At 40.4% G+C, this 17422-nt stretch overlaps 1 protein-coding gene across 5 annotated transcripts in view; it reads left to right on the top strand.

Annotated features, from left to right (window-relative positions):
• Positions 1-17422, top strand: part of MYO1B (myosin IB) — a 194336-nt gene that overhangs the window by 121268 nt on the left and 55646 nt on the right. For all 5 annotated transcript variants that reach the window (XM_053596276.1, XM_053596277.1, XM_053596279.1 and 2 more), the window contains exons 8-11: positions 8209-8307; positions 9541-9644; positions 11029-11176; positions 11422-11540. In XM_053596276.1, coding sequence (XP_053452251.1) covers positions 8209-8307; positions 9541-9644; positions 11029-11176; positions 11422-11540 — 470 coding nt within the window. The remainder of the gene's footprint in view (positions 1-8208; positions 8308-9540; positions 9645-11028; positions 11177-11421; positions 11541-17422) is intronic.

Genomic DNA, 17422 nt, shown 5'->3' on the forward strand with positions numbered 1-17422 from the left:
CCCCTCGCTCATGGACTCAAGGCATGACCAGGAGATTCACTTGGGTAGATGAGACACTCAGCAAATATAGTGCAACCAGTGGCTTGAAAATGGGTGGTATGTTGAAGTGAGTCCCCTTTGCCACTCTCGGGACCTCACAGTCACACCATGTGAATGAGCCTGGGCTGTCTGCTGGGTGATGAGAGACACGTGGCAGGAACTGCCAGACATGAGTGAGGACGTTTTATTACAGATCAGCAGCTGCCAGCCACCCTGCCGGCAGCCTGCCAACCCATGTGCAAGCCCAGCAGAGATCAGCCAGCCTGGCTCAGGCCAGAACTGCCCAGTTGACTCTTAGAATCATGAGCTAATATATGGTATTATCGTAGAACCGCCATAGTTAACCTCTCCCTATAGTGACCACCTCCTTAACTTGACCTAATTTTCATAGACCTTCCTTATGTGGATCACTTCTATATGTTGACCAGTTTGTTACAGTCCCTTGGGTGGTCAGTGTGCAGAGGTTCTACTTAAACTACTAAGTTTTGATGTGATTTGTTATGCTGCAAAAACTAATACAGGGGTCTGATAGATAATATATCCTTTCCTTCACCAAGTTGGGAGCACATGAAAAAGAATCAAGTTGGAGTGGAAGGGGCTTAATTGCTCGTAAGGGGGAGGTCGAGGTTGGAGAAGGTGGCTTTTGGGTGAATCACCCATGTGGGTGTGCAGGTAGTCCTGGTAGTTAGGCTGTCACTAAGCAGCCACTGGCCACTCCTGTGTGCTGGCCCGTTCTGTCTTCCAGCACTGCAGAGCAGAGCCAAGTGTGCAGCCTGGGAATCCCTGTGGGCTGAGACTCTGCGTGTATTAGCTCTGCACACCTCACTCCTCGGCTCAGCCCTTCCTCCTTCCCTCCTTCCCTGGGGAGCAGAGAGTGAGGGGTGACAGAGGCTGGGGGGTTACTCTAAATGTGACCTGTATACAGATTATTTGAGGACAATTTTGCTTATCTTGGAGTGTCAGATATCAGGAAAAGTATGCATGGGCTTTTTTATTTTTTTGTTCATCAGCTTTCGTTAGTGTCTGTGTATTTAATGTGTAGCCCAAGGCAACTCTTACTCTTCCAATTTGTGAAGAAGAAAAAAGGTCGGACACTCCTGTGTAGGTGATCTTTCTGGAATGGAATGATAAAGCAGGAAGAAACGTCTACCCTCTTCCCAGGGAGGTGAGGGATGGAGCAAATTGCTCTGATGTGCTTTTGTTTTGCATTTAAAAAAAATTTATGATACAGCAGGCTTATACTTTTGTGGCCATCCATCTCTTGGCATATTGTTTAATCCATATGTGTGGAATAGTCATGCCATTTTGTAGGATATGGAATGTAATTTTACTCATTTTAAATTATTGGGGATTTACAGCTTTGCTCTTCCTTTTATATCTTATCTTCGATTTTATTGATGGCAAGGCATTGATTAGGAGAGAAACTGTTATAACACTTGCTAAAGGAAGGTCTGGTCTGTATTCTGGGAATATATGTATCGAGGTATAACTGGAGACCCGTACATGAGTCAGTTCTCAACAGCTAGTGCATAGCCGTCACTAACATTCTGTTTCTAATCTGTCTTCTGTAGGGTCACAAAGCAAAAACTAAGACAATACATTGCCTGGTTTATAATACAAGGCCAGGCTTTTTCTTTAACTTGTTGAGTTTTGAAGCTCCTGAAGAAGACAGAAATAATCAATCATTGGCTGTGAAGTGTCTGGAGAAATAAAACTGAAATTTCAGAAGAACAGTTCTGTTACTTGGCAATGGATGGCTTTATATGAAAGTAGATGCTTTCCTTTGTCTCAGTTTTACTTGGGTGTTCTTCTTACCAAAATATGTTTACATGTTTTGTATTTATCATGAAGTGAGACTACATATAAATACAGAAGAAGCCAGGCATTCCTATATATCTAAGTTAACCTCAGATTAAGGAATGACTTTGTATTTACTGGTATAGTGTGAAGATATTAAAGACTAGATATTTATTAATTTTGTTTTAAGGTTGGATCTAGAATTTTAGATTCAGACACATTCATGAGTACGTTTTTAATTATTAAACATTAAGTTTGCATCAGAAAACAGTCTGTTGTGAAGATACATGTATACTATCTGTACATAACCAAATCATAGTTAAAAACAGCAGTTAATTAAGTAGATAAGGGAAGTTTTTCTTAGTGCTCTAAAGTCCAAGTTAATTTTTCATGTACAAATACCAAAAACCCTTTCAAAACTTCTTATGCCACATGTCTAGCTGTCTTTAGTTCTGATTTTATAACTTCAGAATAAAGTGTTTTTTTGAGGGAATACCTCAAGCTAATTTCTTAAAATGCTACAAAGTACGGGGTGGGGAGGATTTCAATGTCGTGGCATGCCAGATGTTTTAGATCCCTGAAAGCCTGTAACTTGCACGTACCCGGAGCTCTGCATGAGACCAGGGCCAATAGAGAGCCCCATGGTCAGCATTTGCATCTGGTTTCTTTTACTGTAATATGCGTGCACGGTGAATGAATGATTGGTAAGAAGACATTTGCCCCATCTTTTTAATCTTTAACCTTTGTTATTAGTGAACCTTCCTAATTGTTGGTCTTGAGGGTTATGTCTATTTCCAGAAAAAGTACAGAATTGATTTTAGAGTATTTACTCCCCATAGGTGAGCAAACCTAGTTCCATAATCAGAATTTTCTACTAAAACTACGATCAATTATGCCCATTCATTCATCAGTTATTTGGTACTACTTTTTCTTCAGAGATGATTTTGTATGATGAACAAAAAGATGGATTAAATTATAGTTACTTAGATCACAGGCACGCGCTTGTGATTCACTGTTTGCATTTGCTTTAATGAAGAGGCATAAACACACTGGAAGAGCCTATGTGCCACCGGGACGATTTTTTTGTGATGTCCATCTTGGAGCAACTGAAGAGGAGGCGAGTGTGGTCAATGTTCTGCGTTGTGAGTGTAATCAGGCTTTTGTTATCTTGACCACACTGCCAAAACTAAGCTGATTCTTGCTTAAGCCTTAATCAAGATCTTGGAACAATTCTTTTTCCAGCAGAGGAGATTATACACAAAATAGGGAAACTTTTATCACATTATACTATCTAATCCTTCCTCTGTTATATTGCAAAGTATGTAATGTGATTTCTTTTTTAACATTCTTCTCTACCATTACTTGTTTTTTTATTCTTTTGCCTATTAAACAACTTCATTCTCCAGCAGATGCAACATATCTTGTTCCTTGGGGAGGTTGTCCTATGTCATGCACAGGTATAGGCACATGTCAGGGACTCATTGCTAATTAGGTCAAGCTAAGAAAGCCCCTAAATGATGGCCTATTGGTGTTAATAGGTGGCAGCGACTTTGTGGGGTAGGTGGGTGGGCAAGCTCTAATTCCGGTGTTTCTTTGTCCCTGCCCTCTTAATTGCCCTTTTTACGATGGTTTAGTGCATTTATTTTTTCCTTAAAATGGAGGTTTATATTCAATTTAATATAAACTTATATCTTGAAAAGGAGAGTAGCTACAGTGGATGATCTGGTCTCTTTATTCTGTGCTAAATATCTGACATCTAAAAATAATTCTTCTTGAAGGTGAGGAGGTGATTCTCCTGGTCACGCCAGAAAAAGCCCTCTGCAGAGTGGAGTCTAAGAAGCTAATCTGAAGTGGTACCTCTTACCTTGTTTACTTAGCCCACACATGATGATAGTCTAGTTGGGGTTTCAGCATGATTGTGAAGATGTTTGTCTCAGGACACTCTGAGGAAGTAGTTGTACATAAACATATGTGTTCTGATACAGGTAGAGTCAAGGTTACTTTGATAACATGATGTTTTCTTTGATGATTCTCCTAGCTATTTTGTTAAAGTGAAAATTATCTTTAGGTTGTTTAAACATTTTGCATTGTTAGAGCGAAAACTACTTTGATGTTGTTTTCTGTCAGATAAAGTTAAAATTTTCTAGGTTTGTTTCTTGGTACTCCTGATACAGGGTTCCCCTATTCAGGGCTGGACAAGAGACCCCAGCTTCCTAGACCTGGGAAATTTCATAAAGGGAAGGCCCTGCCATTTTGCCCTGAGCTGGAAGGACTGCATTCATTATTTGTTAATATGCTCATTAACATTGAAAATGTATTTTTCCATCTACCAACTCTTGACCAAATGTGATTTTTAAGACCTTATACCCTCAGACAAAAGACCCACATGAAGGCTTCCCAAGTGGGTCTTTCTCTCTGCAAGAAGCTCTGGTGCTTTTTATTCCTTCTGTATTCCTTTCTGTCTAATAAATGCTATCTTACCCCTGGTGGGGGGGGGGCTAAAAATTTTTTCTTTACTAAATCTCCTTAGTAGAGGTTCAGTCAGCAGTGGTAAAAGCACTGAAGGCAGAAGAGAAGGTTGTACCAGCTGCTTTGACTTAAGTCATGGGCACATTTAAGTAAATTAAAATGGTCAGGTGGTGAGTCCCTATAGAGAACTGAATTTATGTTCTCTACTTGGAATAATTATTTGATATGGCCTCATGCTGTTACATTACATTGGTGCATGCACATTTAGGAGGGAAAAAAATCCAATAGGGAATGGTTTTAAGCATTAGTAAATTATTTGGGGGCAAACATTTTCCCTGATTACTTTTCTACCTGTAAGCTTGTAACTTATGAGAAAAGTCATAAAAAAACTGAAATAAGAGGCTCAGGGGTAGTAGAGTAAGCATTGTAAGTGGTAAAACCTTCAACTGCTTTGCAATAAAAGCTTTCTCATTTGTGACTGAGTTGCTTAGATGAAATCATGTACTTTATAGCAAGCACAGCATTTCCAAGCGATTAAGGACTTTTCATTCTTTTTTGCTAGAAAATTATAAAGAATATAGGTATGGTACTCCAGTCGCCTAGTGTGTGACGTGACCATTATCTCATCTGTAAAACAGAGATCATAAAACCAGCCTCCGGGGAGGTGTCCAGGGTTGAATATGGTAACAAACGAAAAGCACTAAATACGGTGGAAGGTCAGCGAAAGTTCCCTTTCTACTTCCCCTTTCCACCTTTCCTTTTAAACACACACAGTATTATGTTTCATATTTGACTATGATAGTCATCACTGATCATATCAGCCTATGTGGTTTCAGAAGTACATTCAACCCACATTCCTTTTCACGTTGTGCACAATCGAATATTATTCTGTAACGTGGTGGTGATTATCTCCTGGATCTTTTTTTTTTTTTTTTGCAGTTTTTGGCGGGGGGCTGGGTATGAACCCGTCACCTCTGGCATATGGGGCCAGTGCTCTACTCCTTTGAGCTACAGTGCCCCCCAATCTCCTGGATCTTACCAACCTCACCATTTTGATGCTCTCCAGTGTCTTGGAGCACATATTCAAAACACGCCAGCCATTAAGCCGGCCAGTGTGTTGCTGTCACATAGGGTGGCCTTGTCACATGCGTTTTGATAGTATTTTTAAATATTTCATGTCTTGAACTATCACAGTTTTCTTTTGGAATGTGATTGTCTAAGTGCTTCTGAACAATTATTCATTGTCAGTAAAAGGTGCTGCTGTGAGCTGAGAGGGTGACTGCTTGCCTAATCCTCGCTCATCAGCGCCTGGGTTTTCACCTTGAAGAGAGCTCCTGCCGTTGGTTTGGGTGACAGCAGTGACACGTTTTGGCGAAGAAGAGGGGTTATGTGTGTGCTGTTAGTGCTGGGTTTGTTCCCAAAGAGTTCCTAGCACATAGCGGGTGAGCAGTAAGTGAGTTGATGGAAGCAATTTGTGAGTTAATAGAAGAAGTAAGCCATGGCATTTGTTTATATTTTTTTATGTGGCCGAGTAACTTTCTTGTAGACTGGAGGAATTTCCTATAAGGATTAGCTCCTCCATGAAGGATCTGCCTGCCCTGTGAGATTTTTCTTACAAGGCTGTTGTAGTGCTTAGGATCTCCGAGAAGCTCAGTCATAGGACAGGTAAAATCATTCTGCATTCCCGCCGTCACCTCTTTAGTGTCTTCTGCTCTGCCTGCCAATGTTTGCTTTTTAGCTGAAAGAGACCTGCAGTTCTTTAGAGAAAATGAATATTACACAACCCGCTTTTACCCTAAGTTATAGCTCACTTACACTTTTCACTTTTTATTTTCTTTCTTTCTTTTTTCTAAATGTGAAGTCTTCATTATTCTCCATCTATGATTTGAGGACTTGAGCTGTCTTCCAAGTTGTATATAGTTGGAGAGGAAAATGAAAAATTTGCAGCATCTTGTTCCTAATAATTTTTGTATTTGCATATTTGGGTTTCTTTTTAGTTGGCTTAATTGTATGTTTTTTTGCAATCTGTCTCTTCATTTTTACAAACGATCTTACGTGTTTGGAACAGCCCAGGGCTTCTCATTCGTCAAATACATGTTCTTTAACTCTGTCTAGGTTCCTCCACAAATACTGGTGTAGATTCCGGAAATACAAATGTAAATATTCAGTGATCAGGGGGGCACCTATGGCTCAAAGGAGTAGGGCGCCGGCCCCATTATACCGGAGGTGGTGGGTTCAAACCCAGCCCCAGCCAAAAACTGCAAAAAAAAAAAAAAGAAAAAATTCAGTGATCATTCCTAGAGAGGCTGGACATCGTTCTTTTCCTTACTCACCATTTTTAGGGTGTTGTGGATTTCAACCTGATTAGGAATCAGATGTATGCATCCTCTTGAATTAATTATTATGCTCAATAATGGCATTACTGATTTGGAATTTTGTAGCTGAAGTTGGCCTTTGCCTGCAGTCTTTGGATTACAGGCCAGTGATAAGCAGGACTCCGGGCAGGAATATCCTTGTCCATTGCACTTTGCCGTCTGCTGCAGACAGACAGTCTCCAGGTTATGAACAAGATAGGTTCTGTAGTTTGATCTTAAGTTGAATTTGTATGTAAGTTGGAACAGGTACGGTTAACCTATTACGTGTAATAGCCTCCATTTGTAAGCGCAAGTTATACATAAATCAGACGTTTTAACTCAGGAGCTGCCTCTGCTGCTACAGTGATGCCCTCCCTCCCTCCTACCTTTCCTTTCCTGCCTTCCTTCTTTCATTTGCTAAGAACTCAAATGTATGGGATGAAAAATGATCTGGAGTCAGAGAAAATAGCCTACAAATAACAACAAATTCTATTAAATGAGAACTATCTTTCATTCTCTGAGACTTCCAACATATCTGGAAATCTCCTTTACTTGGGATCTTCACTTGGAGCAGATGGCCTGATTTCAAATCCTTGTTCCACGAGCTACCAAGTTACTTACACTTTTGGACTGTCAGTGTTTTAAGCTGTCAGTGATACCTTATAAAATGGTTGGGAAGATTCAGTGAGATAATGTCTATAAAGCACTTTGTACATGTTAACTTTTTATCTTTATAAAGTGGATTTATAATGGAATGGTTGTATTTCATTGCTTAAATTTGCAATGTTACATTTTAAAAAATTTGTTATCATAAAACCCCAAAAGAACATTAGTATAGAAACTATATCAGGGTAAGCAAGACTGAGACCCCATCTCCACAAAAAATAAGAAGTATTACCTAGTGTATGTCTATAGTCCCAGCTACCTGGGAGGCTGAGGCAGGAGGATCACTTGAGCCCAGGAGTCTGCAGTGAGCTATAGTGACAGAGTCAGACTCTGTCTGAAACCCCCCCCCCCAACTGCATTATCTTTAATCAGTATGTTGAATGTAACTTATTTTATATATTCATAGTTTTAAAAGAACCTAGCTTGCGGGCTTGGTGCCTGTGGCTCAAGTGGCTAAGGCACCAGCTACATACACCTGAGCTGGCGTGTTTGAATCCAGCTTGGGCCCACTAAGCAACAATGATGGCTGCAACCAAAAAATAACCGGGCATTGTGGCGGGCCCCTTAGTCCCACCTACTTGGGAGGTGGAGGCAGGAAAATTGCTGGAGCCCAGGAATTGGAGGTTGCTGTGAGCTGTGATGCCATGGCACTCTACCCAGAGCTTGAGGCTCTGTCTCAAAAAAAAAAAAAAAAAAAGAATCAAAAGCTTTGATTTTTTGTTAGAGTTGTGCTTCTTTCTGGAAGTAAAACTGAAAATGTAGCTTCTTTTATTATTATATTTTATTAATGCAGAATAGAAAATGCAAAAGGAAAGGAAAAAAAGCCTGGAAGATTTGAAAGCAAAACAAATACCATACTTGATTTAATTCTTCTTCTCTTTAGATCTTCTAGAGAAATCTCGAGTTGTTAAGCAGCCAAGAGGTGAAAGAAATTTCCATGTGTTCTATCAGCTGCTGTCTGGGGCCTCTGAAGAGCTCCTCAGTAAGTCCCCATTTCTGTGTTTTGATTTTCAGCATCACAGTATTTTCCAGTGCATTCTCTTCACAGTGTAGTCCATGGGCTTTGCCCCTTCCTTCTACAGTGGCTCTGTGACTGGTTGGAGTGAGGAGCATGATGAATCTGCTTCTAGCCCACCCGAGCGTTTGTTTCACATCCCTGTACATTAGCAGATACTGTGCCTTGCGGCTCAGATGGGTTGGGAGAGCTAAATATTAGTAGAGGTCCTAATCATAAATTTAAAAATAAAGTGGAAGAGTATAATCCAGGTGGGGAGAGAAGGCTATCAGGGAGAAGAAAATGAGTACAGTTGTATCAAAACAAATTGCTTGATGAGTTTTTAAAAATAGTGGGGAAGACATTGGCAGCTGACACGAGAGAGAAAAATCTGACCTTTGGTCCACAAGGGGAGTGGTCGATAGCCAATATCCAACGGATGAAAGGGAGAGAACAAGTAGTTCAAACAAGAAGAGCTCTGGAAAGGCAGCGACGCTCAGGAAAATCCATACTCACTAATAATGGACAAATGCAATTCAGACAGCGCCAAAGTACCTATCATACGTACAGTGTCGCCCTAAAGTATATTTAAAATTGCACGCAAACTTTATGGCTATCCTGTATATTACCAAAAGTTATTAAAAAGGATAAAGTTAGCAGAGTTGTCACTGATCTACATAGTGGTGTGAGTGTTCCTTCAAAGTGAGGACTTCTCCCTGTGGGACTAATGGGCAATCCAAAATAAGAGTAGCAGAGTGATCGGGCCCTATCACCTAGTCACACCACTTTTTGGAATATATCCTAACAAAATAATTCAAATGAATCAAAAAACCCATTTGTATAAAGACATTTATCACTGTTCTCTAATTATTATAAACTAGAACCCAAATACCCAGTGGTGAAGGAATCACTAGGCAGAGATCATATGTTATAATGAAATAGGACGTGGAAGGTATTTTATATTCTAAACATACGGCAAAGGACTTATGGAAGAAGAAGGGTCAAAAGGCCTAAAAAGCGGAGTTTGAAACAATGTACGATGATAAAAGTGATTTTAAGACAATGCTATTACTGATATTTGTGCATCAATTTTTGTTCTTCAGATTCAGTACTTAATACGAAAGTCATTTTATCTGAATGCATGAGACATCTAGAAGAAAGGCGGATTAAAGATTTAGATTTATTGAAGTGACTTATCACTTTGTGTTTATGATTCAATAGATAAACTTAAACTCGAGCGGGATTTCAGCAGATATAACTACCTGAGTCTGGACTCAGCTAAAGTCAATGGAGTGGATGATGCTGCAAATTTCAGAACCGTTAGGGTAAGTAAGATAGATAAAATGCTTTCGTTAAGCTTTGAATCGGTTGCCCTTGTATTGCTTAGTGGGAACTAGTCACAATTCTGAGTTGTCTTCAGAGTATAACTTCACGTCCCCTAAGGTTTTAGAATTACACAAGAATTTATTATATTTTCATTAGTTTGATTTCTTTTTTTTTTTACTAGCTCAAAAAGCAAACAAGACTGGGAAGGCTATGCTTTTATTAGAGCAGGCAGTTTTACCCTCTATCAAAAGGAGCTTTCTTACAATATTATCCTAGATATCCTAGATAATATTGTAAGAAAGGTCTCTCTTAATGTTGTGTTTAAATTCCAAATGTTTTTTACAGCCAGATTAATTTCCAAGTGTGAAAACTACCCTTGGATCATGTTAAATCAAAATGTTTTTAAGACAGAAATTCTTGTTTTTATTATAGTTTTAGAAAATTCATATATAAACCAGAGAGCTTAGTATTCCACGTTCATTAGAAAGGAAATGATTTTAAACAGTACGGTAGTCTGCCTTCAGTCTTTGTGACTTCTCTTATGATATGATGTGGTAACTGGGATTTACTTCCAAACGAGACAGCTGCGATGGGGAGGAGAAGGTTAGATTATAGATAAAACAAGATTGGTATCAGTTAATCATTTGAGGGTGAGTAGAAAGGATGTGAGGGTTCTTTTGCTGCTCTCTCTACTTTTGTATGTGTTTGAATTTTCCAAAACAGAAAAATCGTGCATTACTCCCATAGCTATGTAGCCTAGTCCCTTAAAAAAAAAAAAAAAGCCAGCTGTTCTCAAAGAAAGAGTATCTCAGAGTATGTTGCTTTTAAAAACTGCATAAACATCCTCATATGGAAGCAATAACCTGTTGATTTCCTGGACATGATTTTGTTTAAGACTTGAGGTCCAAGATCAGTTGTATAACCACTTTGCCTGGCACAGAGTTGGCACTCTGTAGAAGTGTGTGGATGAATGCCTCCTGTTACCCACAGTGTCTTGGGCTAGGTACTTCCCCTTTGCAAACCACAATTTTTCAGATATGTAAAATAAGTGAGGAGGCTTTCTTTGTAGGGGGTTGTGAAAGCTTTTTGTTTGGTTTTGTTTCTAGTAGCAGAACCCCAGTGTAAAAAGACATATGAGGCCAGCTGCCATGGCTGAAGTAGGAAAGGGGACCCAGGGCTCTGCAGCCTCCTCTTCCTCTGCCACAGCATGACAGGTACCCCATAGGGCTCCCTAAACCATGGTTTGAAGCCACTGGCCTAGACACAGCTTTATCTTCTAAGGAATTATTTTTCCTCCCAGAAATAAATCTATAATATGATTCATAAAAATAAATAAATAAAAAGAACTGTGAAAAGAAAACAGGTGTTTTCTTTTTCTCCCAGAATGCCATGCAGATTGTGGGCTTTCTGGATCACGAAGCTGAATCTGTCTTGGAGGTAGTGGCAGCCGTGTTGAAACTGGGGAACATTGAGTTCAAGCCTGAATCTCGAGTGAATGGTTTAGATGAAAGCAAAATCAAAGATAAAAATGGTAAGTCAGCAGAGAACCAATTTTGTTTAGGAAACTTGCTTTGAATGTCTGCCCAGTTTTTAATTTAGAAGTGAAAGTTTTGCTTTGCATTGGTTTGAAAAACTTTTCTAGTGAAACTGACCAGAAATACAATTGAGGCTAAGTTCTAAGTTTTTTGATTTATACATTTTATACTGTTCAGTTTGTGATTTAGAAAATGACTTTTCATATACAGTCATGCTTTGTGTCCATCCTTTTTCTTACAGAGTTAAAAGAAATTTGTGAGCTGACTGGCATTGATCAGTCAGTTCTAGAACGGGCATTCAGCTTCCGAACAGTGGAGGCCAAGCAAGAGAAAGTTTCAACTACACTGAATGTGGCTCAGGTGCGTGAAACATAATGTATAGAAGAAGGTGTTTATGTTTTAAAGTCTATGATATTTTTAGATAAGTATAAATAAGAATTTTACTTTGCAGGCTGTTACCTCATCTTTCATGCTATATCGCAGGCCTTATTTTAGGCATTGTGTACATTGTGGTAAACTAAACAGATAGGGATCCTTGCTTGTCATGGTGCTTAAAATTTTGGCAGGGGCAGCTAGACAATAAAGAAACATACAGCATGCTAGTAGGTGATAAGTGCAGCGGACAAAGAGGAAAAGTGGAGCAGAGTAAAGGACATCCATAGGTGCAGGGAAGGAGGGCAGAGTGAGGTGGGGAACCCACTGGAGCCCACTCTGGGTTTTGAGCAGAAGAGTAGCGAGCCTATCGTGTATTTCAAAGGGCTGCTCTGGCCGCAGTCTGGAGAGCAGAGAGGAGGAGAGGGGAGGGCGAATGTGGGGGACCTTCTAGGAGACGTGTACTAACCCAGACATGATGATGGCTTGAACCAGGTGTCCCAGCCTAGTTAGTAAGAAGCACTCACATTCTGAGTATTATTTGAAGGTAGAGGACACAGGATTCACTGCAGGCTTGGCATGGGGTGTAAGAGGAAGAAGAGTGAAGGCTGATTCAAGGCTGTTGGCCTAAGCAACTGGAAACATGGAGTTGCCATTTACTGATTGGGAGAAGCCAGTTTTGTGACTGTTCAGTTTGATTGTGATTTAGAAAGAACAACCTAAGCCTTAAAAATCACTTTTCATGTACAGTCACTCTTGGTGTCCATCTGGAAACTTTCTCCAATTGGCCTCCCTGCCTTCCGTGCTGTTGCCCCTCTAACTTCTGTTCTGAGGCCAGTGCAGTCTTTGTAAGACACAAGTTCTTGTCCCTTTTGTTTCAAGTTAAATGGTTGGATGGATGCACACCTGGGCAGCTTCTGGAGCCCCTTTCAGTGTAAACCCTTTATTCTATGGCTTAGACATTTTCCCTCCAGTCAGTGCTGGTTTTGGGCTAGAATAAATCGACTAATTTAGGACTTTTCCCACTCTGGTCTCCTTTATCCACCCAACTGTATTCTTTTGTCTCATCCTCCTTCAGCCTCTGTAAGGCATTAGGGTGCTCTTCTCTGTTGCTCTGAACTTGTCTTTCCTGTTAATCCGAGGAAGCCTGCATGTCCTTAGTTTTCTTTCAACATTCCTTTCCTATTTTAGTGAGTTATTTTGGCTGTGGCAAGTACTGTAATTTTCTGGAAATTTGGTTTGCAGCGATCCTCTCTGAGCTGCAGTCAGTATCTGTCCTTCCTCTAGTGCCTGCCTCTGTGGTCACTCTGTACAAGTCAGCCTTGCTCACTCAGAGTCAGATGGTGAGTGACTGACTCAGTCGAGACAATGTTGCTGGGAGCACGTACAGCACAAGCCCCCTCGGAGACCACTGGTACGGAAATAAGGGATTAGGGAAGACCCCATGGAGAAGATTGAAGGGTCTACATGTATAAGGAGTGGGTGGAAGAGCATGTCAGAAGGAAAACGGTGAGAAAAGCCAGGTTTGGAGCACATGTCAGGACAAGGATTGATCAAGCTTGGCTACAGCTTTGGATAAGTGAAAAGAGTTCAAGGCAGGGTTCCAGAGAGGTCAAGTCTCGAGTCAGGGGCACATCGGTCACCTGCAGGACTGCTGTGTTACACAGCTTGCAGACTACCCCTTCAGTGTGTTTGATTCGGTGGGTCCAGGGTGGGACTGAAGAATTTGTATTTCTAATAAATTTCAAGATGACATTGCTGCTGTTCTTGGTCTAGGATCACATTTTAAGAACCACAAGTTTGGACGTTGCCAATAGCCAGAATGGGAGTCGCTAAGTATGTAGTAATGCTGTGAAAAACTTCCATTGTTTTTGAAGGCCCTATAGAAATATAGAGAGAGAGCCTCTTTAAAATTATGTTTTACCCTTGCTTTCTTCATCATCCTTTGTGGAAACCAGGCCCGGGTGCCTCGAAGCTTGTTGTAGTCACCTTACATCCAAAGGTAAAACTTTTCCATATTTTTTTAACCTTTGGAATAAAAGAATGTGGCATGTGATGCTTAATTATTCAGCTCCTTAGTCAAGGTTTGTTTTGTTTCGTTTTGTTTTGAATGCAGTGATCAGAGTATCTGGTTCTCCCTACCTTGTTGCCCGGTAGGATTTGATTCCTGAGAGAAGTGATTTATAGTAGCTTCTCCTCATAGCTTTCATTCTTGGGCCCCAGTATCATTTTTATTGCCCCATGCCTCATTTTCCCCAGGCATTTAGATCTTTCCCTAGATAGGACTAGTAATGGGAACTCAGGAGTTTCTTATTCAGCTTCTCTACATACTCTGTCCTTGGCTTCCAAGGCCCTCTGTAATCCGACTTTATATCTCCGGGATGCCTTGCCAGTTCTCTAAATGCCATACTTAACTTTTACCTGGTGCCTCTGCTTTTGCTTGCCCATCATCCCCTATGTCATTGTTCATTCCTTCAGCTTGTCCAAATGCTTGTCCAACTACAACCCATCCATGGAGCCTTATTCGATCAAATAGGCTCCCCAAGGTCCCCTTCTCTGAACTCCCTTTTCTTCCAAGTTTGGCACCTGCCCTCTGATTGCTTCATTTGTGTTAGTTTCATCTTCCCAGCTCTTCTTAAGCTTCCAGGAGGTGGGCAACATGTCTGTGCATGGTGGGCCATGTATGTACCGTCCTGGGCCACCTCTGATACCTGCCATCTCTGAAGCAGATTCCACCTAGGATTCTCCTCTGTGGGCTTCAGGCAGCTGCAGCAATGCCTGGTCTTTTCACAGTGTGCTTGGAGACGGAGATGGTCAGTCAGCGCACTTCAGATGTCATCCTTGAATTCTGCACACCTTATCAGTGATTGTTAAATGGGAATAAACATTCCTGCCCTTACCGCTTTATAGGGTACTGTTGTGGGGATTAGATTGTCTGAAATTAGCCTCAAGAAGTCAAAGGCGGCTAATTGGCAGCCCCCGGAGTCAGATAAAGCTTCAAAGGTGTGTTTTATTTGCCTAAAGAGCAGTTTTTTCCTTTGGTTTATTTGTTTGCTTTTTAAATTTTGAGTTTGAGTATCTTTAACCTGGAATAATCTTCTAACCACCAGAAAGCCACTGCTTTCAGTGCATTTTTATCACTCAGTCATTAAAAACATTTAAGTTTGAAATCCCTTGTAATAAGTATTTGTTTAAAGGAAGCAAAGAAGATTAATATTGGCTCAGAACTCACTTCCAAAAATGTAAAGTGGTTTACCAGGATAAGTTGTTATTGTTGGTTCAGTTGTATACTAAAATGGTGCTTTGTTGGAAGCAGAAAGCATTCAATTAAAAAAGCTGGGCGACGTTAAAATTTAAAAGGGTTTATTTACAAGTACATGGTGTTTTAGGGTTACTTGGTGTTCTGAGATAGCTTGAATTTACAAGAATTGAAGGGAAAGGACTGAGAAATTATATAGGCTTGTGAGGTAGTAATAGAGGAAAAGGATACTTAAAACTTCATAATTATCAAGCCAGGTGCAGTGGTCTGTAATCCTAGCACTCTGGAAGGCTGAGGTGGATAGACTGCCCGAGCTCACAAGTTCTAGACCAGCCTGAGCCAGAGTGAGACCTCATCTCTGAAAATAGCTGGGTGTTGTGGTGGGCACCTGTATTCCCAGCTACTTGGAAGGCTGAGGTAAGAAAATTGCTTGAGCCCAAGAGTTTGAGGTTAGTTTGAGCTGTGATGCCACGGCACTTTGAGGGGACAAAGTAAGACTCTGAAAACAAAACAAAACAAAAAAAATTCATAAATCAGTACACCTGTAGACTCTGTGCTGGGCATTGTCCTAACTGCTTAAATTACCTATGTTAAGAATGTAAAAACTATAGCCGGGCGTTGTGGCGGGCGCCTGTAGTCCCAGCTACTCGGGAGGCTGAGGCAAGAGAATCGCTTAAGCCCAGGAGTTGGAGGTTGCTGTGAGCTGTGTGAGGCCACGGCACTCTGCCAAGGGCCATAAAGTGAGACCCTGTCTCTACCAAAAAAAAAAGAATGTAAAAACTAGAAGAAAGGGCATTGGGGAAAGGATGTGCAGCATCTGAATTATACTTGGCCTTTTTCTGTTTTAGCATTTTATATGCATTTTCTACCATGGATACTATGGAGTCACTCCCTCCCAGGTTTTTTTTTGTTGTTGTTGTTGTTTGTTTTTGTTAACTCCCAGGTATATTTTCTAGGCCTGATTGGAGTATATGCCTGAGATTTAAGGAGAAAATTTTGGGATTAGCACAGAAGTGTCAGATGAAGGGAAAAGGTGCTTTCTTTCCAGCCACAGTATGTTGCTAGGGAAGTGACTGTGTTACAAAAGTTATTATATTCATTTAGAAAGAAATGTGAAAAAGGTATTCCTACATGATCTGGCAAGTTGTATACTTTATAAAGTAAAAAAGTACTGGTTTATTTTAACAGTAACATCTGACTTTCTACTTGTAAGCGGCAAAATACACACATTTTACACTGTTGGTGGGGTTGCAAACTAATACAGCCTCTTTGGAAAGAAGTGTGCAGAATCTTGAAAGAATTCAAAATGGACTTCCCATTTGATCCCAATATCCCATAACTAGGCACCTATCCAAAAAAAAAAATCATTTTTATCATAAGGACATTTGCACTAGACTGTTTATCACAGCTCCATTTACAATCACCAAAATGTGGAAACAACCTAAATCCCCATCACCCCAGGAACAGGTGAATAAACTGTGGTATATGTATACCATGGAGAACTATTCAGCCATCAAAGAAGATGGAGACTGGGCAGCTTCTGTATCAACCTGGATAGAGTTGGAGAACATTCTTTTTAGTAAAGTATCACAAGAATGGAAAAGCCAAGTAACCAAGGTACTCAATACTAACCAACATGAAGCCAGTAGATGAACTATTACACACCCACATGAGAGAAAAACTCAATTTAACTCAAGTCTGAGGGAAGGGGAGGCAGGAGGGGCATCAGGGTGCTCCCACCTAATGGGCACAATGTAAGGGTCTATGGCCTGCCCTCCTGAGTGTGGGACACAGCTACAACAGGGACTTTACCTAACAAATGCAAACAATTGAACCTAATCGTTGCACCCTCAGATTAATCTGAAATAAAAACAAAATCACACATATGGCCAGCATGTTACAAACAGTAATAAAACTTTGACCTTTCCTTTCTCAAGGCCAGTTCCTTCATTCTGAGGTACTGACATTCCTCTGCAGGCCTCCTGAGAAGGGCTGGCACCAAGCATTTCATTCGGGCTCACAGTGCACGGGCCAGCTGTTCAGTTCTCCTGCCCACACATCACGGCCTTCAGACTTTGCATTCAAAGCTCAGAGTCATGGAGACACTTAAGTCTTCTGCCTCTTCTTTGTCAGGTAGCTCTGAACAGCTTTAAACATAGATAAATAAATAAACACGTAAAATAGGTTTGTTTCCATTCTACAACTTGTTAACTCATTGTGGAAGATTTTTTTTAAATTCTCAAAAGGTTGAATGAAGAAAAAAATTGTAAATTCCATCAGTCAAAGCCGTTTGAAGGTCTTTCCTTTGAGTTTCCTTTCCTATGTGTAAGAGTTTAAAAAAGTAGTTGTTATTATGCTAAGTATACACGTTTTTTAGTTTTCACATAACGTACGTACTTCCATTTCATTACCTAATTTTCATAGCCACCGTTCTTCTGTGACTATGTAGCATTCCTTTCAGTGAGTATCTATTTTACTACCTTCTGTTGTTGAACTTCTAAACTGCATTTGATTTTTTTTAATCTGTTCTGTAACATTGAGATGAATATCTTTAGGGTGAAAGCTTTTGCAATATTTAGAATTAGTTGCTGGTATGTGAAAAAGTATAACT

Source organism: Nycticebus coucang, chromosome 7, assembly GCF_027406575.1.
Source record: "Nycticebus coucang isolate mNycCou1 chromosome 7, mNycCou1.pri, whole genome shotgun sequence".
Lineage (NCBI taxonomy): Eukaryota > Metazoa > Chordata > Mammalia > Primates > Lorisidae > Nycticebus > Nycticebus coucang.